General features: G+C 46.1%; 1 protein-coding gene across 1 annotated transcript; it reads right to left on the reverse strand.

Annotated features, from left to right (window-relative positions):
- Positions 1–421: 421 nt before the first annotated feature.
- On the reverse strand, positions 422–24366 carry LOC130474914 (solute carrier organic anion transporter family member 1A2-like). The gene is made up of 14 exons (XM_056846605.1): positions 24250–24366; positions 22633–22774; positions 22420–22552; positions 21415–21542; positions 18498–18644; positions 15131–15229; positions 13266–13514; positions 12053–12217; positions 11358–11553; positions 8537–8702; positions 7199–7374; positions 3372–3436; positions 2663–2780; positions 422–635 (listed from the first exon to the last, which is right to left on the reverse strand). Exons 1-14 carry the CDS (start codon positions 24364–24366, stop codon positions 422–424), a joined length of 2115 nt encoding a protein of 704 aa, XP_056702583.1.
- Positions 24367–24652: the final 286 nt, after the last annotated feature.

Raw genomic sequence — 24652 nt, forward strand, 5'->3', positions numbered from 1 at the left:
GCTCCACCCCCCAAATCTCCAGGGATTTCCTAACCCAGAGCTAGCAACCCCATGGGAGAAATGAAACTGGAATGCAAACGTTTTCAGAATTCAGGTTGGTTCCAGCGAAGAACTGCATTTGCATTGGCAAAGAAGGGACTGTTGAGATTCTTTTGACACATCGTAAGTCCCAGCCAACCAGCAGCTGGGAAGCAGCAGCCAATCAGCAGTCAGATCATTGGCGAGAGCAGCGGTCATCAGTTTGGGTGGAGATCCAGGCCCGAACTCCCATCTCTTCCAGAATGGATAACTGGTTCTACCCCCCACGATTTGACCGACTCTTGGAGTACCGAGATGTGCAGGAACGGCAGGTCGCGCCAACACCTGGATCGGGGCCTATGCACGTTGAACATCCTATGCACGTTGGACATTTCAGCTTTTCTCACAAGAAGGTGTCTTCATTTACGGATGCCTCCATGGAAGAGAACTCTCCTGGCCCTGTTGTTGGTGCTTTTGGAGAAAGCGTCTCAGTGCTTTGGGAAACCTTTCCCGAGCCTTTGTCTTGTCCGACTCGCTTCACAATTAAAATTAAAAGAACGACGTAGAGGATGAGGCTTCCCCCTCTCAGGGAAGCTGTGAGTCCGAGATAAACTTTTCTGTGAAAGGAGAGACAGTAAAAGCAGCTTAGCCACAACAGGATTTGAGGAGTCAAGTCTTTTCAAGTGTTCTGAAACAGCATGTGGTGGAATCCCTTCTGGATTGTTCCATTTGGAATCCTCTGCCATAATTTTAAAAAGAATGCAAATAGAAGCTAACATTTCTCTCTAATATCTTTGTTTTCTGCATGGCGATAGGGTAGTGGGGTTTTGTTTTGAACCAGCTCTCAGACGTGTAAAGTGGCTCAGGTTGCCAATGCCCAGGTGGGGGCTGGAGATCTCCCAGAATTCCAGTTGATCTCAAAACTACAGAGATCAGTTCCCCTAGAGAAAATGGCTGCTTTGGAGGGTGAGCTGTATGGCACTATAGTAGGGTTGTCAATGTCCAGGTGGTGGCAGGAGATCTTCTGCTATTACAACTGATCTCCAGCCGATAGAGATCAGTTCACTTGGAGAAAATGGCTGCTTTGGCAATTGGACTCTATGCATTGAAGTCCCTCCCCTCCCCAAACCCCGCCCTCCTCAGGCTCCGCCCCAAAAATCTCCTGCCGGTGGCAAAGAGGGACCTGGCAGCCCTACACTATAGCCTGCTGAAGTCACTCCCCTCATTTCCAGGTATTTTCCAAGAAGGAGTGGGACCTGGAGGTCTCCAGAAATTACAACTGATCTCCAGACTAAAGAGATTGGCTCCCCTGGAGAAAATAGGTACTTTGGAGGGTGGATTCTATGACAGTATACCTTTCTAGGGGCCTTCCCTTCCCCAAGTCCCACCCTCACCAGTCTCCACCCCCATGTCTCCAGGATATGCCCAGCCTATAGTTGGCAACCATAGAATTTGATAGACTGAGTCAAGAGACATTGAGAGGGGGCATTGCAAGTGAAGGACATTGCACTGTCTCTTAACCTCAAACTTCAGAGGGGGACTTGACCAGTGGGTCAGAGAGCTAGAGGGGTCAAGACGCTGGGCATCCTTCCTCTACTGCTCCAATGCTATCCTTTGATGTGTAGATTGCTACTCTCAGGGAAAAGTTTCTTTCCTTCCTGCTCCTTCACACCTCCACTTACTCTTCTCCATCTTGCCATTATGAGGAAAGGATGCAAGTCCTGTATCTCCCTCCATCCTAGTTAGTTAGACTAGATTAGGAAACTATATTTATCCTATCCAGAAATGGAGTCCCTACAATAAATGAAGTATATTAGTTGAATAAAGGCTCCGGGAAATTTTGTTCCTGGCACACACAGAGGTTGGACGGCCTTTGCTGCACACAATCTAGCCTTTGCATCCTGCTAAGTTAACAAGGATTTGGGCATAATGAAACCCAACAAAATCCATAAAAAGCTACTCCACATCTCCAGTGCACAGCCCTCTAAAGGCAACAGAGAAATTCTCACTGCTTAGAGTAAAGGAGAAGGCATGAAAAAGGGCCACGTAGCTCCCCCATCCAAACATATAAGGCTCACCCATCTCACTCACCATCATAGATCAATCCATGCATTTTCAGAGCACTGTGAACATAGGAAGATTGCTTATATCATCACCCTATTTGTCTGTTCATATTGGGAGATTCCACATTCTCATTTTCCTCACTTCTAAGTTCCTGTTCCTTGGGGGGAGGGGGATCCAATTCCGCATGAGCTTTGTTCCCTCTAGTGGTCAATTCAACCTCAAACAGCTTTAAACCCAGCATAAAAAGCAGCAGTGTAAATCTGCAAGGAGACATGCTGGATTTAAAGTCATTTGATGTTGAATCGACCACTAGAGGGAGCAGAACACATGCAGAACTGTAACCTCCCCCCCACCCCCACCCCAAAGAAACAGGAACTTAGAGGGAGGGGAATGAGAAATCGGAAAAGCAAATCGTCTGCTTGACTGGAAGTTGTTCTTCAACGTCTCGGGCAGAGAAGGTTTTTTCCTTTGAACTGGGAATGTCAGGGGCTGAACCAGAGACTGTCTACACACATCATGACCTCCACCACTGAGCCACAAGTCCTTCCCAAATAGCATTTTTTCCCCAGTTGGAACTCACCTGAATGCTTGAGAGTCATATACCCTGCAAGCCCCTGTTTCACCACAGGATTTCACGCCCCACTTCAAGCAAGTTCTGTCAATCAGTGCTCCAAAATAAATAGGTGCTGGAAGTCCCCCTAAAAGGATGACACAAGTGGTGAAGTCAGGCTGGAAATGTTATTTGGTCTTTTCAACCTGTGCTCTCACTCAGGCTATTTGCACAAGGCTGAACTGCATAAGATACAACATTTGCTGTAGCTATCAGTGCTCTAAGGTCTGTCCCCCACCAAATTCTTGTGGGTACCACTGATGGACAGTCTCTAGTTCCATCCTCCAGACATTACAGCAAATTGCCTGCTTACAGAAAGAATATGTAGATACTCCATGGCTTCAGCCAATGAAAGGCTGTGGAGCCTCTGGGAGGTAGTAAGTGCTCCTTCCCTGGAGGCTTTTAAGAAGAGGTTAGATGGCCATCTGTCAGCAATGCTGATTCTATGACCTTAGGCAGTTCATGAGAGGGAGGGCGTCTTGGACATCATATGGGAATGGAGTAGGGGTCGCTTGGGGTGTGCGGGGGAGGTAGTTGTGAAATTTCTGCATTGTGCAGGGGGGTTGGACTAGATGACCCTGGTGGTCCCTTCCAACACCATAATTCTATGATTCTATGGGAGGGGGGAGAAGTTTAAAACCTAAATTAGCATTTCAGATCAAGCAGGAAAAACATTTACCTAATATTCTTCCACACAAAGTTTCGATTCCAACAGCAAAAGATTTTAAGTCTGGTGAAACTGTCCTGGAAAACAGGAGAAAGAGAATAGGATATTTATGTACGTATTACTTATTTAAAATATTGTCACCCCCCCCCAATTCTTTAAAACTGGCAAGGCATTTTGCAAAAGATTAACAAAAATAAATCCAGCCAAGGACACCGCTTGGAAGCTAACTGGGAACCAGTTTAGGAGAAACAAGACTGGAGTGATATGATCCCTACGATCCACTCCAGTCAGTAATCTGGCTGCAGCATTCTGTACAAATGATAGCTTTCGACCACTCTTCAAGGGCAGCCCCACATACAGCTCATTGCAGTAGCCTAATCTAGATGTTACAAGGGCATGTACCACAGAGGCAAGATCTTGTTTGCCCAGGAGAGCCTGCACCAGCCAAAGCTGGTGAAAGGCACCTCTGCCTACCGCTGCCATCTGCTTATCCAACAAGAGGCAGCACCCCTAGACCACAAACATGCTCCTTTAAGAGGAGTGCAACCCCGCCCAGAATAGGAGTCACATCGGTTCCTCAGTCAATCCTTCCGTCCACCAGTAGCACCTCTATTTTGTCAGGATTAAGTTTCAGCTTATTAGCCCTTATCCGTCCTGAAATTGCCTCTATGCACCAGTTCATGGTTTCCACAGCCTCCCTGGGTTCTGCTGGAAGTAGGGTTGCCAGGTCCCTCTTTGCCACCGGTGGGAGGTTTTTGGGGTGGAGCTTGAGGAGGGCGGGGTTTGGGGAGGGGAGGGACTTCAATGCCATAGAGTCCAATTGCCAAAGCGGCCATTTTCTCCAGGGGAGCTGATCTCTGTCAGCTGAGATCAGTTGTAATAGCAGGAGATCTGCAGCTAGTACCTGCAGGTTGGCAACCCTAGCTGGAAGCGTGAGATAGAGCTGTCATCCGCATATTGGTGACATTGGGAGCGTCGATTACCTCCCCCAGTGGTTTCATGTAGATGTTTATATGTTCCTTTTTGTGCAGTTTTTTCCCTACAAATTTGGACAATTGCACCTACCCACTCATCCTTCCCCTTCTTATGCAGTAGCCAGCTTCACTGGCAGGACTGACCTGCTTCTTCCCTGATTCCCGACTACACAGATGGAGGTCAGTAAATAATCTTCTTGATATATTGTATTGAATATGGGCCAAAAATGGGGTGGGGACAATTTTCAATGTTTGGAAATATTATTAGAAATATAAAACAATAATTAATACTGTGAGTATTTCTTTATCTATTCTACTTTATAACTCATTTTACATAAGGACATAAGAAAAGCCATGCTGGGTCAGAACAAGGGCCATCAGGTCCAGCATCTATTAACACAGTGGCGAACCAGGATCCTCTGGGAAGGCCACAAAAAAGACAACTGCGGCTTAATTGTCCTGCCTGTGTTCCACAGCACCCAATGTCATAGGCACGCTCATCTGATCCTGAAGAGAACAGGTATGCATCATGACTAGTATCTATTTTTACTAGCAGCCATGAATACCCTTCTCCTCCATGAACATGTCAACTCCCCTTTTAAAGCCTTCCAAGTTGGCAGCCATCACCACATCCTGGGGCAGATCCTTTAACTGGAGATCCTGAGGCAGGGAGATCCACAATTTAACTGTGTGTTGTTTAATATATTGTGTTTATTAAGTACCAAACAAAGCATCTTATTATTCATGCTAAAATATTAGGATAATTATTGTTTAATGGTCATTATTATTATATATTGCTCATAATTGCCATTTTCCTTCATTACATATTGTTCATTATATCGTTGTTGCTATATATATTTTTCCTTTTTCTTTTGGTGCAATTGATTTAATGGCAAATGTGGGCATGAGATAGCTTTTTATTTCTCTTTTCTTTCATGTTTTGTTTATGTAATTAATTTTTTTTTAAAAACCCTTTGATTAAAAAATAAGGAAGCCAAGCCAGTGAGTGAAGCCTAGATGAGAGGTGGAAAGAGAAAAAGAACGGGCAGGCATGTAAGTGGTTGGGGAGGTAAACAGGAAAAGGAGCAGAAGCTAGATGGGGGGCAACCCAAGAAAGTGGGGGGCAACCCAAGAAAGGTCAGAGGGAAGCGGAAGGCAGAGTTGGGTGGGCAAGCCAGAGGTGATAGTGGCGGTGAAGTGGGGTTGGAGGAGAATTGTTCTTTGCTGTTAGCCCTCTTGCCCAGGTATGCATAAAAGGTAAAGGTAAAGGTCCCCTGTGCAAACACCAGGTCATTCCTGACCCATGGGGTGATGTCACATCCTGACGTTTCCTAGGCAGACTTTGCTTACGGGGTGGTTTGCCATCGCCTTCCCCAGTCGTCTTCCCTTTACCCCCAGCAAGCTGGATACTCCTTTTACCAACCTCGGAAGGATGGAAGGCTGAGTCAGCCTTGAGCCGGCTACCTGAAACCAACTTCCATTGGGTTCAAACTCAGTTCATGAGCAGAGCTTGGACTGTAGTACTGCAGCTTACCACTCTGTGCCACGGGGCTCCAAGCATGTATAGCTAACATATAAATGGTATACAGAATAAATTTTTCAAGCCCTGCAGTTTGAACCAAAACAAATGTTTTGTTTGAAATGCGAACAAAACAGATGAGATCTCACACTGTAGTTAAACGGGAAGACAGAGGGGCCAAATCAGTCAAGGGACAAAGGAACATGGAAATACAGAACATATGCATACATTCCTCTCTAGAATCAGAACTGCATTTTTCAGGTCAGATGTTGGTAGGGTTGCCAGGTCCCTCTTCGCCACTGGCGGGAGGTTTTTGGGGTGAGCCTGAGGAGGGGAGGGTTTGAGGAGGAGGGGAGGGACTTCCATGCCATAGAGTCCAATTGCCAAAGCGGCCATTTTCTCCAGGTGAACTTCTCTCTATCGGCTGGAGATCACTTGTAATAGCACAAGATCTCCTGCCACTACCTGGAGGTTGGCAACCCTAGATGTTGGGATCTGAATGTCTGAGATCTTTCTATAAAATAGCATTGCCAGCCTGTTTGGGGCTGCAGCCTGGGAGGGTAATGCTTCACTGATGCTTTGACATCCCCTCTGGTTATTCTCTAAAAATCCCCCACATTTCTAAAGCAGGTATGTGTTTGAATGTGATGTCGCTTCCGGGTCTTCACCTGGAAAATATATAAAAGCAACACTGATGTAGCCCCATCTCCATTTTTCTCCTGTTGCTCATAAGAGCAAGGGCAGGCAATGGAGGGCTGGGATGGGAGTTCCTCTGCCTGCAGCAGGCACCTGGCAACCCAACATGTAAAACCAACAGCTGAAGTGCAAGATAGTGGTTAGATTTTTCTCTCTCCTGACATGGATAGCCAAGGCTAGCCTGATATTATCAGATCTCAGAAGCTAAGTAAGGTCAACCCTGACGAGTTTTTGAATGGGAGACCTCCAAGGAATACCAGGGGCATGACGCAGAGGCAGACAATGGCAAACCGCCTCTGAATGTCTCTTGCCTTGAAAACCCCACCGGGGTTTCAGGTAGCCGGCTCAAGGTTGACTCAGCCTTCCATCCTTCCGAGGTCAGTAAAAGGAGTACCCAGCTTGCTGGGGGTAAAGTGTAGATGACTGGTTAAGGCACTGGCAAACCACCCCGTAAACAAAGTCTGGGGGTAAAGGGGGGGTAAAAGGAGTACCCAGCTTGCTGGGGGTAAAGTGTAGATGACTGGGGAAGGCACTGGCAAACCACCCTGTAAACAAAGTCTGCCTAGGAAACGTCGGGATGTGACGTCAACCCATGCGTCAGGAATGACCCGGTGCTTGCACAGAACAAGAAACTCCGAAAATAAACTAACCTGAACATAATCATGTAGAAAGGAGTTGCTCCCAGACACAGAAACAACACATGTATGGCCAAAACAGCCATAAAATACGGGAACACTTTTGAACATTTCTCTCTTGGACACTGGCCCAAAACAGCAGAGAAATTGCCAGGTCCAGAAGCTCCCACACAACTACAGTTGTGAAATACCTGAAAGATAAGAAGGTGACACGAACGATTGCTAAGATACTTCAGTTTCCCGTAGCTAGATAACTGATTGCAGACAAGTGTTATCATTTAATAAAACCTGGGAAGATTTCAACAGATTTTCATTATTGCCACGAGTCGTCGTCCCCCGCCCGCTGATGATTCTGTGCTATTTATTTTCTTTCTTTCTTTAAAATATTTGCTAGCCACCATTCTACCTACAGAGCTCGGCGGCTTACAATGTGAATAAAGTACATTAAAAAATTAAAAACATCAAAATTTTAAAATCACAGTTTAGGACTGCTTTAATTAAACACAGTCTGAAATAAAACACACTTCAGCTGCCTCCTAAAGTTCAAAAGTGAGTAGGCAGGTGCACCTCCCTGGGGAGGTTGTTCCACAGTCATGGGGCTACCACTAAAAAGGCCCTCTCTCACGTGCTCACCAATCAAGCATCTTTCATTGATGGGGCTGTCAGGAGAGCCTCTGCCTATGATATTAATTCCCGGGCAGGAACATACAGGAGAAGATGGTCCTTCAGGAACTCTGGTCCCAAGACATGTAGGGCTTTAAAGGTCAAAGCCAACACCTTGATTTGGGTTTGGGGGTGGATCAGTAGCCAGTGTAATTGCTGTAATATCGGGCTCATGTGCTCCTGATAGCTGGCCCCAACCAGCAGTCTAGCCGCAGTGTGCTATGGCACTGAAGTCCCTCCCCAAACCCCGCCCTCCTCAGGCTCCGCCCCTAAAACCTCCCACCGGTGGCTAAGAGGGACCTGGCAACCCTAGTCACTGCATTCTCTGGCAGATAAGTCTACATTTTAATGATACATTGCATGGAGAAGTATATCCTATTGTCTGTCCTGAATCTACTGCCCATCACCTCCATGGCATGCCCTCAAGTTTTAGTATTTTGAGAGAGGGAGAAAAATCTTTTTTTGTCAACTCTCTTACCATTATGGTTGCCAACCTCCAGGTGCTGTCTGGAGATCTCCCTCTATTACAACTGAGCTCCAGGCGACAGAGATTCGTTCCCCTGGAGAAAATGGCAGCTCTGGATGGTGGACTCTATGGCATTATCCCCCGTTGAAGTCCCTCCCCTCCCCAAACCCTGCCCTCCTCAGGCTCCAGGTATTTCCCAACCCGGAGCTGGCAACCCTACTTACCATGTCCTTTCCGGTCCCCAGGGAAGCTCTGCATCCTGCCAAACACGCGCCCATGTAGGTGATTCCGTTGTCTCCACAAACAGGATCCCAATGGCGGGTCTCACAGTTGCAGTCAGAATTGCAGGAAGACCAGAGTTTTTCTTCGGAGAAGGATGGTTGTTTTATGCTGAAGGAAACAGAGCAAGAGCCTTCAGGAAACAAAGGAAGATCAATGGAAGCATTCTCAATTGTAGGCTGAATTGTTGCCAGTGGCCGCTGCTTCCTTAGATGGCGAAATTCACAGATATACTGCCTCTGAATAGGAAGGCTCCATTATGCCTAATAGCATTGGAAAGACCAGTTGTTCCCAAACTTTTCATGCCACCGCCCCCTTGGTTCCACCTCAACCCCAGCGCCCCCTACCCTATAAAAAGCATTATTCAAAATAGGGGTTTGCATGACTCGCTAAAAGAGATAATAACAATACAATTTCAAAACAGTAACAATTAATTGCACATCTGTTCAAAACCAAATTAAAACTTTTTAGTTGAAATTTATTCAACAAAACTGATGAACTTGATCCAGTGGGACCAGCTCTTCAAAGTCTGGAAAAAAAAATTCTGATAGTTTCCACCAAATTTGCCAGCATGGTGCCATAACTTTATCTGTTGTAAATTAGCGAACAACACAGTTGAAGAGGCCCACCTCTAGCGCCCCCTGCTGTCCCCTTGCCTCTTACTGCCCCCCCTAGGTAATCCCACGCCCCCCCAGGAGGTTGTACTGCCCACTTTGGGAACCACTGGGATAGACCATGAAACTGTATGTTAAGTGATCTGTCATATGGAAAAGCAACTTCTTCATTCTGAATTTAATGTGCAACCATTTCAGTCACATTGAGGCAACGGCATAGATACTGGTGAGCTTAATTAATTACCTGGAAAGTTGCAAGGAACTTAATTAATTAACTGGAAAGTTGCAAGGTGCAGAGATTCTAGAAAGACTCGCCAGACCAGACAGAGTGATTATTACTATGAACAATTAAATGACACGCTGGACCAGGTATGCATGTCAAAAGTCCAAACCCTTTGCATAAAAGGATGTGTGTGCATGTGACTGTCCTGTGTTGACTATCTTTGAGGTTGGGGGAGCAATATACGCTTGTCAGATCATATTCCATCATTGCCAAAATACAAGAGGGGGACCCGCAAGGACTTGCAGGGGAAGGAAAATCACATTCTTCCCCCTCCCATTCTGGCGCGGCTCCCTCCCCCAACACTTCTTCCGCACCCACCCTTCCTCTTGCTCCCCTGCCCCACAGCTTCCAGTGACCACTTCCCACCACCCCTTCCCCCCCTTCCTCAGTTCCTTCTGCCTTCGACTAGGGTTGCCAGCTGCTGGTTGGGAAATACCAGGAGATTTTGGGGGTGGACCCTCAGGAGGGAGGGATTTGGTGAAGGGAGGGACTTCAGTGGGGTATAATGCCATAGTCCACCTTCTCGTCCCCTTTCTTCCAGAGCCAACTCGCTCTTTTTTCTACTCTTGCTCGTTCTCCTTCTCTCCTCGCAGCCCCCCACAGTATCTCCCTTCCCCTCCTTCTTTCTCTGACTTCCAAATCCCCCCATCTCATCATGCCAGTTGGTGTTCTAGGCTTCACGAGAACTTCCCACAACAGCAGTGAGGCATCAAGTGGGCTGGGGAATCTGCAGAATGCACATAAGATGAGGCCCTCGCTGTTGTAGTTGAGGGTTGCTCAGGTGACCCAAAATGGCTCCTTAGATCTTGATAGGGTTGCCAACCTCCAGGTACTAGCTGGAGATCTCCTGATATTACAGCTGATCTCCAGCCGATAGGGATCAGTTCACCTGGATAAAATGGCAGCTTTGGAAGGTGGGTCCTATGGCATTATGTGTGTGTGTGTGAAGTGCCGTCAAGTCGTAGCCGATTTATGGTGACCCCTTTTTGGGGTTTTCATGGCAAGAGACTAATAGAGGTGGTTTGCCAGTGCCTTCCTCTGCATAGCAACCCTGGACTTCCTTGGCGGTCTCCCATCCAAATACTAACCAGGGCTGACCCTGCTTAGCTTCTGAGATCTGACGAGATCAGGCTAGCCTGGCCCATCCAGGTCCACTGAAATCCCTCTCCTACCCAAACCCCGCCCTCCTGAGGCTCCACCCCCAAATCTCCAGGTAGTTCCCTACCTGGAGATGGCAACCCTAGATCCTGTGCTTCAAAAACAAACTCCACTGTGGCCTTTGTGGGGGGGGGGGAGTAAATGTCTGAGCCTGCAGACATTTCTGTTAAAGTTGTTTGACATTTCATCTCCATCTATACATAGATTACATTTATGCATCTAAAAGCCACGTGTGCCAACTAGTTTTTGACGGTTGGGCAAGGTAACGGTTCATGATGCCATGCCATCTCCACTGGTAACATACACAGGAGTGGCATCACGGTGTCACAGTGACACTCTAGGGATTTATGAGATCTCTACAGAGAATTCTTTGTTCTTGATTTGCTCCTGCTGCTCTGCTTAGCAGCAGGAGCCTGGGGCCCAGAGGCAAGATGTCTTCCACTCTAACACGAAACCTGGCTGCCTTAATGCCCTCCCAAATTTCTTGTGGGTCAAAAAATCTGCACAACAGGACCAACTAGGGATAGGGTAGAGGTTTCTGCCAACCAAGGATAAGCCACACGTTGACATGAGATTTGAAATTTTAAAAAAATATGGAGGGGGGAGAAATGTCAAACTACTTTTTCGAGCAAGGAGGCATATATGACGTTCAGATGTATAGATGGACTCTTCCCACCACCAAACACGACCACACCAAATAAGAGCACAAACCCAGAGTAGTTGACGGTCAAACCAGCCACCTGCAGCACTTCACAGTCAGCAATGAAGTAAAACAGGTTTAAAACATAGGATGCCACGAAGGTGACGCATGCAAACTTTGCCATCCCCTTGACGTCCATCTTGAACCTCTTGATGAGAAAGCTTCCCAAGAACATCCCCACAATTGCAAAGGGCAGAAGCACCACACCTGCAGAGGAAAGGAAACAGCGTCACATTCTCATATGTGGAAACAAAAAGGAAGGGGACATCACAAACCATTTTCTTAACAAATGGCAACCAGTGTAGTATGATGCCCTGACCTGGATGTAGGGTTGCCAACCTCCAGATGGTGGCTGGAGATCTCTTGCTATTACAACTGATCTCCAGGTGACAGAAATCAGTTCCCCTGGAGAAAATAGCTGCTTTGGAAGGTAGACTATGGCATTATACTCCATTTAAGTCTCTCCCCTCCACAAACCCCGCCCTTCTCAGCCCCCAAAATGTCCAAACCCGGAGCTGGAAATCCTAGCCACAGGAAATCTAGTTCAAAAAATGGACTATGCACTATTTAACAAAAAATGCAAGGAACACAGACATCATGATATATACTTATAAAAACAATCAGTTAATTTCTAAACAGGAGCACTCACTCCAACCTCAAAGTCAATTCCCCAGAAATTTTTTTGAAAAGGAAGAGATTTACATACCAATAAAAAAGATGGCACTTGAAACAGATATGTTAAATTGCTGCTCCATAAACTTGGGTTCATAACTTGTTGCCCCAACTGTAGAATTGAACTGTAGGATATTCAGAAGCAAAAAGACGAGGAAAATAACATTGCCAAGAAGCATCTTCACAGAGGGAAAGAAACCTAGAAGAAAATTCCAAGACCACGGTTACACAGCCCGGATAACCTACAAGAACCAATGAACTCTGACCGTGAAAGCCTTCGACAGTATCTAGAAGGAAAACATTCTCAATGTCTATTTTCTCAAGAGCCGGAGCTAATTACACTTATAGTTACAGACGTAACAGCTTAGAGACTATAGTAATATTTTTTTCCCATTTCTAATTATAAACTAGGGTTGCCAACCTCCAGGTACTAGCTAGAGATCTCCCGCTATTACAACTGATCTCCAGCCGATAGAGATCAGCTCACCTGGAGAAAATGGCCTCTTTGGCAATTGGACTCTATGGCATTGAAGTCCCTCCCCTCCCTTCCCCAACACCCCTGGTGTAGAACTTCAGAATACACCTCTCCACCGGACCCAAGGACACCCCCGGGAGAAATGTAACATATAGTTTGGCCGGCAAGGAGTGGGGACTAAAAAAATGTAAACTTTTTAAATTGGCTGTATGTTTGAGTTTAATCTTCTTCAAACATATTGAAGAAGTTGAAGGACATTTTTTAGCTCAAATTAAACTTTTTTCATTCCATGTGGTTTCAATGGGAAAAGTTTGAGCAGGTGTTTAAATCGCTGGGGTGGGGGGGAAGCAACTAACTATAGCTGGATTGTACCCAAAGTATGTTTGATTGTTTTTGAGCATCCTGCAGTGAAATTTGGAATTCCAGAGGAAAACGCTGATGCTGAATTTCTGCCAGCTTTCCAACTGTGCAAAGTTTGGTTCATCCCCCCAAAAACCTCCAGGGCTCCAAAACAACCAGAGAGGGAGAACCGGTGAGGTGAGCCAGTGTTGGACGATGATCTGGGAAACCCAGGTGCGAATCCCCACTCTGCTGGGTGACCCTGGGCCAACTGCGCACACTCAGCCTAACCTACCTCACAGGGCAGTTGTAATAAAAAGGAGGAGAGGAGAACAATGTAAGCAGCTCTGGGTCTCCGTTGGGAAGAAAGGCGGGATATAAATAAAGCAAATAACATAAATAAAACCAGAAGCCCAAGGATTCTGCAGTCAACCTTTTACTGCTGACAAAACTTCAAGTGATGGTTGCATCGGTGCCTCTATTTTGCTGCTGCTGTCTTGGGTGATCGTATAGATGTCGCTCGGCTTCTCCTTGCTGTTTTTTTCTTCTCCTTCTTTGGGCAAAGACCGGGGCAGGAACCAGAAAGGGAAAGAGGCCAAAACGCTGACAGCTCCACATATCAATAACCCCAGCCACCAGGCTCCGACCCAACGGATATCCTTCGAATTGATCATCAACGTATCTGGAGGGTGGGGGGTGGGGAGAAAAAAGATGTTGCGTTTCTGCACTGTCCAAATGTCTTTTCCTTATTGCAGAAGGGGGGGGGGAAGTGCCCAGCGCCAGAGGTTGCCAGGCATTTATATAACAAGTTATGTGTGTGTAAAGTGCTGTCAAGTCGCAGCCGACTTAGGGCGACCCCTTTGGGGGTTTTTCATGGCAAGAGACTAACAGAGGTGGTTTCCTCTGCACAGCAACCCTGGTATTCCTTGGTGGTCTCCCATCCAAATACTAACCAGGGCTGACCCTGCTTAGCTTCTGAGATCTGACAAGATCAGGCTAGCCTGGGCCATCCAGGTTATAGCTAATACAAAAACATACAATATTGTTGTTACAAGGTTCAAAGTCACATGAACACATGAACACCTGAAGCTGCCTTATACTGAATTGGTCCATCAAAGTCAGTGTTGTCTACTCAGACTGGCAGCAGCTCTCCAGGGTCTCAGGCAGAGGTCTTTCACATCACCTACTTTCACATCACCCTTTAACTGGAGATGCTGGGAACTGAACCTGGGACCTTCTGCATGGCAAGCAGATGCTCTACCATTGAGCCACAGCCCCTTACATTAGAGGTGCCAAGACTCCCCCTATGGCACACATGAACCCATGAAGCATCCTTCTACTGAATCAGACCCTTGGTCCATCAAAGTCAGTGTTGTCTACTCAGACTGGCAGCGGCTCTCCAGGGTCTCAGGCTGAGGTCTTTCACATCACCTCCTTGCCTAGTCCCTTTAACTGGAGATGTTGGGGATTGAACCTGGGACCTTCCGCATGCTGAGCAGATGCTCTACCACTGAGCCACAGCCCCTCCCAAACAGATAAAGTTAATGTAAAATTTTTCCAAATGGCTAGCCAAGAAAGCATCCAAAGGCATAAACATCCAAACATAGTAAATAATAGCAGAATAACTTTTAATCATGTATTACAGTACCAGAGCATTGGTTATAGTGCTCAGTACAGAAGCATTGGATCTAGTGCTCAAAACCACAACAGTGATGGCTAGCAAGAAAACATCCAAAGGCACATAGTATAACCTGTTCTCCTCAGTTATTGTCTTTTGCAGTAAAGGTTAAAAAAACAAACTCCAAAGAGTGGGACTGAATTATTTCTTGAAATCTGCCAACTGGATTAGGGATTATGGGATCTGAAAAGGAGGAGCTTGTCCTCCGGGCGATTCTACTTAACTGAGCATTCTGGACAATCAGGTGCTGGATCAATAAGGATGGCAACCTTCAGGTGGCAGCTGGCGATCTTCTGGGACTACAACTGATCCCCAGGATATAGAGATCAGTTCACCTGGAGAAAACGGCCGCTTTGGAAGGTGGACTCTATGGCATTATACCCCATTGAAGTCCCTCCCCTCCCAACCCCCCCTCCTCCCAACCCAGAGCTGGCAACCCTAGCCACAGGAAATCTAGTTCAAAAAAATGGACTATACACCATTAAAGTTGAGCCAGCAGAATATTTTAAACAAGAGAGGCTAGGCCATACTGAGGAGTTTAGCAGTTAGTACGGGGAAGACAGAGCAGGAGAAGATGAAGATGAACACTTTTGATGTAAATATGGATTCTTATTCCTTACCAACGTCAACCGTTCCTACGTCAACCCACATATTAGCACACAAGGCTCCAAGAAGAAATCCAAGAGTTGGTCCAAACAACCCAGATGATCTCACAGCTCCTGTAAAAGATGTCCAGACGTAAACCAAGGGCCTTCTTTAGTCCCTCAGAGATGACAGGTGGGGGGAGCTGCGTGGTCAGAGCGCCAGACTACGAATGGAGAGACTCAGGTTGAAATTCCCACAATTCCCATGGAAGGCCGCTCTGCCATGAACCTTCTCTCAACCTAACACACCCACTCACAGGATTGTTTTAAAGATAATGTGTGGAGGAAGGGGAAAAAAACTAAGTACATTATTCTGAGTTCCTTAGAGGGAAAGCAGGGCGGGGGAGTCAACAACATCAGTGAAAACTGTATTTAAGGTTGCCAGGTTGAACCTGGCAACAGGCAAGAGCATGGGGGGTGGGAAATATGGGGGGTGCGGTGTAGGGTTGCCAACCTCCAGGTAGTTAGTCAACTGTATGCAGTCACTATGGCTTATTAAATAAAATAAAAACAAACCAACACAAAAATATATGAAGAGTGCCATTAATATATATTAGTCATTTGTTACTTCACAAGGACCATCTGGTTCAAACACCTTCTTAATTGCAGCTTAAAAAATCATAACATAAATAATGAAAGGACTATATATCATCAAGACAGGGATCCGGTAAATGTCCTGTTTCAAAGTCAATTTCTTCAGGTAGTAGCTGGAGCTCTCCTGCTATTACAACTGAACTCCAGCCGATAGAGATCAGTTCCCTTGGAGAAAAAGACCACTTTGGCAATTAGACTCTATGGCATTGAAGTCCCTCCCTGTCATGGCCCAGGCTTCAACAGGTGAAACATCATCAGAGGAAGAGCCTGAGCAAGGAGAAATAACGGGCATTGCACCTCAGACAGCTGAGAATGCAGGGCAGGGCGAAGGACAACAGGTAGGAGTAAACACCAGCCCCTCTGAGGAGTTGGAAGTAAACACAGAATCACCTCCTTCGGCACAACCAGATGCAGCTGTAACTCCACAGAAGCAGGACCCACCCAGCTCACCTGAAGCCACTCAACAACAGCACAGGCAAAGAGGAAGAATGGAGTTGCAAAGTAAAAGGAGAAGTGCGCGTCTACAGGCACTAAGGAGACGGCTCCAAGACTGTTGTGAGTTGTCTGAGGATGAGAACTAAGGCAAAGAGAAACAGCTTAAACCCAGGCTTGGAACAGACAGACGTTGCGAAAGCAATTGTTGCAAAAGGATCTCTGACTTTTGTTGCTGACGCTCCTGGACTTTGATAAACGGACTTCTAACCCTTGGACTGGACTTTTGACTTCCCCTCTGCACGCCGACTTTATTTTGGTTTCCAGCTCCTGGCGGGACTCCCCCGGATTCCTGCATTCCGGAGATAACAGCCTGCTCTCAAGACCAGTAGCCGGCAGTAACCCGAGACGACCTGGCCTAGCACACTCCCCTCCTCAAATCCTGCCCTCCTCAGGCTCCGCCCCAAAAACGTCCCACCGGTAGCGAAGACGATCCTGGCAACCCTCATGCGGTGTCACAGGCACTATGGTGTCACTTCTAGAAAAACCACACCGTTTCTGACAATTCCTTGAACGACATGCCAGCAGTGATGGCACACTGCACCCAGGGTTGCCAGCTCCGGGTTGGGAAATACCTGGAGATTTTTGGGGTGGAGCCTGAGGAGGGCGGGGTTTGGGGAGGAGAGGGACTTCAATGCCATAGAGTCCAATTGTCAAAGCGGCCCTTTTCTCCAGGTGAACTGATCTCTATAGGCTGGAGATCAGTTGTAATAGCAGGAGAACACCAGCTAGTACCTGGAGGCTGGCAACCCTAACTGGCAGGGGTGATTTTGCATCCTCTCCATCTTTGGATCCCAAGGCAATTGCCTTGGCATTCCTTATCGATAGGCCACCCTTGGTACTATCACACTTGGCTATCTGTGTGGGCTAGTAACCACTCTAAGAGGCAGTCCAAGATTTCAGGAAACAGTGAAAAGGGAAGATCTGTGAGCTATCATTAGTCCATCCATAGAAAATGATTGAATTCTTCTTTAATTCCACCCCTGAAACTAGTCTGCCATGAGGTTTTTGGGAGCGGCACCTTGAAGAAGCAATGAAGAATAGGAAGGGCCAGCACACACACTCATGCTCACACACAGAGAAAACTAAATTTGGCTTTTGTACCTCCAGTAGCTAATCTCTATCATACCAAGTAATTTCAACTGTAAATATAGTATAGTTGTTATCAAGTAAACAGTTGCAGACTCTTATTAAAAATAAAAGATAAACAAATAAATGCTTGCAAAAATATTCTTGGTATGAGAATTATGTTGTAATCACATTATTATATTCATAATGTTAAACATAAATATGTTAATAGTGTAAAACATACACCTTATATATCCAACAATAAAGATGCTTGAAATTATATTACACAGGCGCAAAAATCGTTGTATTTTCTTTCCTTTCAAGTATTCTTTTAAAATAAAGTTCTTTTGGCTGGTCTCCACTTTGGTAGTGGTTAAAAAATATTCTTTTGGCTGGTCTCCTTTTTGGTAGTGGTACAGGATACCGGTCAATGCCTGTTTCGGTCCTTCTTCAGCCACCCCAATTAAATACATAATTAAATCATGTATTTAACTATAGCATTTACTGATTAGCATTTGACTGTGAACAAGAAAGAATCTCTGTCGCGTCCAAACCTCACAAGTTACTGTGTTAAGCTGTTATATGACAAGAATATGTGAGTATGAGAATTGCTTTCTATGTGATAGATTTGACTGTATTTACATTGCAATATTGATAATAATTTTGGCGTTAAAATTAACAGTTAAGCTCTGAGGTATAAACCCAGATGCTGAAGGCTTCCGTGATTAATTGGGGTGGCTGAAGAAGGACCCAAACAGGCATTGACCGGTATCCTGTACCACTACCAAAACGGAGACCAGCCAAAAGAATATTATTTAACCACTACCAAAGTGGAGACCAGCCAAAAGAACTTTATTTAAAAAGAATACTTGAAAGGAAAGAAAATACAATGATTTTTGCGCCTGTGTAATATAATTTCAAGCATCTTTACTGTTGGATATATAAGGTGTATGTTTTACACTATTGACATATTTATGTTTAACATTATGAATATAATAATGTGATTACAACATAATTCTCACATCAAGAATATTTTTGCAAGCATTTATTTGTTTATCTTTTATTTTTAATAAGAGCCTACAACTGTTTACTTGATTACAATCTCTATGATACAGCAGACTCTACCCACCCCAGTTCTGAGATTCAAACGCTGATGCAGGATTGGCTTGAAGAACCTCACTTATTTTACCTATATAAAAGGCGGAGTTTTCCTCTCTGGCAAAATCGTCAATGTAGGAGAGCCCCAGAGGCATGATGGGAGCTTCGCCGATTCCACGTAAAATGTTCCCGAAGAGAACGAAGAGCCAGAGGTAGGAAGCTCTATGTTTTTCACACCCTGCAAGGCAATACAGGTTGCACAGAACAGATAAACGGAGGGACTGACAACTGAAAACCAAAAGGTTTTTGTGGTTTCACAGCTGTGATCACTGTCCCAGACAACTGTTAGTTACATAGCCTAAACAGATGAAAAGCCTTAATATGTCAATACCTGAAATTAGTATATTGAAAACTAATGTGTTCATGAAGAAGTGATAAAGTCCCAGGTTCAATCCCTGGCATCTCCAGTTAAAGGGACTAGGCAAGTAGGTGATGTGAAAGACCCCTGCCTGAGACCCTGGAGAGCCGCTGCTAGTCAGAGTAGACAATACTGACTTTGATGGACCAAGGGTCTGATTTAGTAGAAGGCAGCTTTATGTGTTACTTTTTACATGGGAGCAGGGGCTGAGATAGAAATGACGGGACTACTGCAAGAGATGGGGTTACTGTTACAGTTCCAAGGACATGTGTGAGCCAGCCCCCATTAAAGGATGAAAAACCAAGGAATGGAACATAAGAACATAAGAAAGGCCGTGCTGGATCAGACCAAGGTCCATCAAGTCCAGCAGTCTGTTCACACAGTGGCCAACCAGGTGCCTCCTGGAAGCCCCCAAACAAGACGACTGTAGCAGCACCGTCCTGCCTGTGTTCCACAGCACCTAAGATAATAGGCATGCTCCTCTGATCCTGGAGAGAATAGGTGTGCATCACGACTAGTATCCATTTTGACTAGTAGCCATGGATAGGCCTCTCCTCCCTGGACATGTCCACTCCCCTCTTCAAGCCTTCCAAGTTGGCAGCCATCACCACATCCTGGGGCAGGGAGTTCCACAATTGAACTATGCCTGCTTGGGCTTCTTAGACCTGCACAATCTGAGTCCAAACCCTGGCTTGGCCAGTGATTCAAGCCATGTGGAGCACCAGGAAAGTTGACATGCAGCTGCCAACCAACCTTTCTGCCTGGACTTCTAAAGATTCATGGTTAGACAAAGATCCGGGAGGCCAGGGTTCAAATCCCCTCTCTACCCTGGAAACAAACTGGGTGACCCTAGGCCAGTCACACACTCTCAGCCTAAGCGTCCTCAAGGGTGGTTAGGGTGGTCAGCTCTAGGTCGGGAAAAGATTTTGGGAGTGGAGCCGGAGGAGGGCGGGGTTTGTTTTCCATGTGTGCACACTAGTTGCATGTGTGCATTCAGTTGGTGGCAACCTCCAGGTGGTGGCTGGAGATCTCCTGGGATTACAACTGATTTCCTGATCAGTTCACCTAGAAAAAATGGCCACTTTGGAAGGTGGGTTCTATGGCATTATTGTTGGGTCTTAGATAGTGAGATTCGTTACATGTCAGACAGTCAAAGGGTTAATTAGCCAAATGGTCAGGAAGAGCAGATCGCCATTGCTTTCATGTCATATGGTCACGTAGGCAAAGTAATCTGCATTTTACTGCTTTGGTATATCCTTTGTTTGAAAGAGAAACTGTATCCCAGTTACTTGTAAGTTACCAACCTGCAAGTATGGAGGAGCACATTCTCCCTGTGAGAATGGCTACTCGTGAGTAAGCATAGTAACTGCTAGAGGAGTCTAGCAAGTCTAGGAAACTTAGATATGTAGGATGTTTATTGTTTAATCCATGTACCCTACCCTTGAGATTAGTTAGTAAAGAATTGATTTGATTAAGAAAACGACTCTGTGGTATTTTTGTGTGTGACTAACCTTTATTTTCAATAAGCCAAAATCAAGATCCATCACTCTGAATGGTAGCAGATTAATTAAGTGAGTTTCAGATCCTAACAATTATACCCCACTGAAGTCCCTCCCCAAACCCCACCCTCCTCAGGCACCATCACTAAAATCTTCAGGTATTTCCCAGCCCAGAGCTGGCAACCATAAGAGTTTCCAGAGATTCCTAGAGCTACCCTACATCACTTCCAGCTTTTCCCCAGAAGTGATGTAGTAGAACAGAGGGTGCCACAGCAGAAAGCCTGGCAGCTTTATCTGTACCATGGGCACAGCAGTGAGTGGATCCACCCATCCTCTAAGCAGCCTTCCTCCAACCGAAGGAGGACTTCTCCAACTTAAGTGGTTCTCCCTCCACAAAACAGCCGCTTAAATCCGAGGAAGGGTTCTTAGGCTTCAGGCTTTGTTCAGTGGAGGAGGAGGAGGGTTTCCCGGTCCCTCTTCACCACCAGCGGGAGGTTTTGGGGGCGGAGCCTGAGGAGGGCAGGGTTTGGGGAGGGAAGGGACTTCAATGCCATAGAGTCCAATTGCCAAAGCAGCCATTTTCTCCAGGGGAACTGATCTATATTGGCTGGAGATCAGTTGTAATAGCAGGAGATCTCCAGCTAGTACCTGGAGTTTGGAAACCCTAAGTAGAAGGATGGGGAAGGTTTCGACTCCACCAACTTTAGAAACTGGTTGTGAGAATCAATTAATGTGCTTCCCAGAAAATGCCCGGTGCTCATTACTAAAAACAAATATAAGGAAGTCTTTTGACCCCCTAAAAAACTCAAGGAAGGGGCAGAAGATTAATCTGTCGTCAGATTGTAATTTTTTGCTCCACAAAGTGTAGGCATGCTGAGAGAATGGGACAGTGATTGTTGATCTCCAGCCAACAGAGATCAGTTCATCTGGAGAAAATGGCCACTCTGGCAATTGGACTCTATGGCATTGAAGTCCCTCCCCTCCCCAAACCCCGCCCTCCTCAGGCTCCGCCCCAAAAACCTCCCGCTGGTGGCAAAAAGGGACCCGGCAACCCTAAATTGCAGCTAAATCAATGAAGATTTTTTGCTTACCAAGGGTAGTTGCATTTTGAGATATTTCCGTGTTATCTTCAGCAGGGTAAGGAGGCGACGCAGGTAGGCAGGCTGCCATGCTGGTAGAAGAATTGCCCACTGAAAAGGACATGCTTTCATAATTATACCTTTAAAGCAAGAACAAACAATGTGTGTTGAAAGGAAGGTTTTTTGTTGTTGCATGTGACTTTGGCCCGTGTATCTGAGACCAAGAATTCTTTTTTCAATGTGAATATCATTGTGTGCTATGAACATGTGAAGCTGCCTTATACTGGATCAGATCCTTGGTCCATCGAGGTCAGTATTGTCAACTCAGACTGACAGCGGCTCTCCAGGGTCTCAGGCAGAGGTTTTTCACATCCCCTACTCGCCTAGTCCCTTTAACTGGAGATGCCGGGGATTGAACCTTCTTCACACTCAGGCCTGCCAGCTGCCATCTCTACCTGCCATCTTCATTACTAAGGTTGCCAACCTTCAGGTAACAGCTAGAGATCTCCTGCTATTACAACTAATATCCAGCCAACAGAGATCAGTTCACCTGGAGAAAATGTCCACTTTGGCAATTGGACTCTATGGCATTGAAGTCCCTCCCCTTCCCAAACCCCATTCTCCCCAGGCACCACCCCAAAATTTTCCCACTGGTGGTGAAGAGGGACCTGGCAACCCTGTTCATTACCCAGAATGTGACATGGTTCCATCTTTCAAGGGGCAGTAGCATATAAACCAGTGGTTCCCAAAGTGGGAAGTACCACCCCCGGGGAATGGTGGTATTACCTAGGGGTGCACTAAGAGGCAAGGGGGCAGCAGGGGGGTGCTAGAGGTGGGCCCCTTCAACTGTGTTGTTGGATAGAGTAGGTGGCACTGGGGTTGAGTTTGTGGAACCAAGGTGGCGGTGGCCTGAAAAGTTTGGGAACCACTGATACAAACACTCAAACGTTGTGCCCCACCGTTTGTCATAACGGCAGATATCTTACCAGCATAAGAGTAATAATCATTTACACTTACCGCCCCATTATGAAGTGAGGCGCCACTGAAGTAAAGGCTCCAGTGGCCATGACAAGGCAACCAACTGCAATGGCCTTCGGTCGATGGATTCTTGAGCCAAGGTAACTCACCAGGATCAGCACCATTAAATTCCCTGCAGCACGAGAGAAGACCTAAGCAACGCCTTCGAAACCGCACATTCTTTCTTTCATATCAAAGGGGATATACACTTACCTATCTCAAAGCTTCCATCGATCAGGCCGACAATGGACGAGGAAATTTCGAACCTCCTCTCGATCTGAGTGATCATGCTCTTCATATAGCTTCCTGAGAACCCTTTGGCAAAATAGGACAACGCTAGAGCCCCAAGAAATATCTATGGAAAGAATATGAAAAAGAAAAAGAAGAGTTGGTTTTTATATGCTGACTTTCTCTACCACTTAAGGGAGAATCAAACCGGCTTACAATCACCTTCCTTTCCCCTCCGCACAACAGACACGTTGTGAGGCAGGTGGGGCTGAGCGAGCTCGAAGAGAGCTGTGACTAGCCCAAGGTCACCCAGTTGGCTTCATGTGTAGGAGTGAGGAAACCAACCCGGTTGACCAGATTAGAGTCCACCGCTCTTAACTACTATGCCACGCTGTATGTGGAGTTAGCAAAGGAACCACGTTCACTAGATAATTGGAAGGTCTTGAAGAACATCTCAGCTAAGGTTCACTGCAGAGGCCGCTCCATTTGTGACTCACACCCAATGGTGGCACCCTGTTCCTCTCTGCATTTAACAAAGAGTTCAGGCCTGGGGGAGCATTTGGGAATGGTGTTGTTATCCACCCACTTAATAAAATGCTTAATTAAATCCCCACTTTGGCATCGAGTCATGTCCCATTTCGATCACGTTCATGCCTGCTTAGCATGATTAATGATGCAAACATTGGGTGTTCTTGAAACCTTCCCTTGGCCCAGTTTACAAAACAACCCTGATTCACAGTCACATCCCTCCCCACATCTTTATTGCAATGTATACAGCACCACCCATGTAAATGCCACTTAGAAAAGCAGAAATAGGTCCCCACCCTCAAGGAGCTTACATTTTAAAACAGACAATGGTGGAAACAACAGAGAGGAGTAGAAAAGAGCAAGAGTCCAGTAGCACCTTAAAGACTTAACAAAAATATTTTCTGGCAGGGTATGAGCTTTCGTGAGCCACAGCTCACTTCAGATATTTTCTTCAGAGCTGTGGCTCACGAAAGCTCATACCCTGCCAGAAAATATTTTTGTTAGTCTTTAAGGTGCTACTGGACTCTTGCTGTTTTCTACTACTGCAGACAGACTAACACGGCTACCCACTGTGAACAGAGAGGAGGTAAGGTATATGTTTGAATTGGGGTTGCCAAGCTCCAGGTGGGTCCTGGGGATCTCCCAGAATTACAACTGATCACTAGAGCACTGAGGTTAGTTTCCCTGGAGAAAATGGCTGCTTTATAGGGTTTCCAGGTCCCTCTTCATCACCGGCGGGAGGTTTTTGGGGCGGAGCCTGGGCAAGGTGGGTTTTGGGAAGGGGAGGGACTTCAACACCATAGAGTCCAATTGCCAAAGCAGCCATTTTCTCCAGGTTATCTGATCTCTATCAGCTGGAGATCAGTTGTAAGAGCAAGAGATCTCCAGCTAGTACTTGGAGGTTGGCAACCCTTCTGCTTTAGAGGGTGGACTCTATGGCATTATACCATCGTAACACTCCAGGCTCTGCCCCCAAATCTCTAACCTTCAGCTAGCAACCCTAGTTTTGAATCTGAGTGATTGCCTTAATTTTGCCACTTACGCTGGAGAGAAATTTGGGGAAATTGTTTCTACCTTAAGCTTTGAAATCGAGAGAGAGAATCTCTTCACAGTATGCAGCCCTTGGCTTTTGCCCAAAAACGGTGGATTAGCATGGCTTTTTGCTTGCTCTGGAGCCGTCTTCCCATCCATGGTGCTGATCTTCCAGCTTGAGAACACAGAACCTTCTGCTTGGGGAAGAAAATGAAAGTGAGACAGTTTCCACTCCATATCTTTGGACACATCCTTGGCTGCTTCAGTTTAGGATGCAAAATGCGGGGTGGCCGGGGGTGGGGGGTGGGGATAAATTACCTCAAAAAATAAAGGACCTGAACTGCAAAGTGGTTGTCCAATTGCTCCAGCTCATGAACAGGTTCTTCTTTTTAACAGCTTGTGGTTCCCTAAACAGGAAAACACATACATTGATTGGATCATGACC

Source organism: Euleptes europaea, chromosome 3 (genome assembly GCF_029931775.1).
Source record: "Euleptes europaea isolate rEulEur1 chromosome 3, rEulEur1.hap1, whole genome shotgun sequence".
In the NCBI taxonomy this organism is placed as follows: domain Eukaryota; kingdom Metazoa; phylum Chordata; class Lepidosauria; order Squamata; family Sphaerodactylidae; genus Euleptes; species Euleptes europaea.

Excerpts from the sequence above, each read along its gene's own strand:
- LOC130474914 (XM_056846605.1), bottom strand. The coding sequence starts at position 24,366 with ATGGATGGGAAGACGGCTCCAGAGCAAGCAAAAAGCCATGCTAATCCA. Across the intron at positions 11,554-12,052 it reads AAGTGCCATCTTTTTTATTG|GTGTGGTGCTTCTGCCCTTT; the intron begins GTATGTAAATCT and ends TTTCCTCTGCAG. Across the intron at positions 8,703-11,357 it reads TTGACCGTCAACTACTCTGG|CATAAAACAACCATCCTTCT; the intron begins GTTTGTGCTCTT and ends TGTTTCCTTCAG.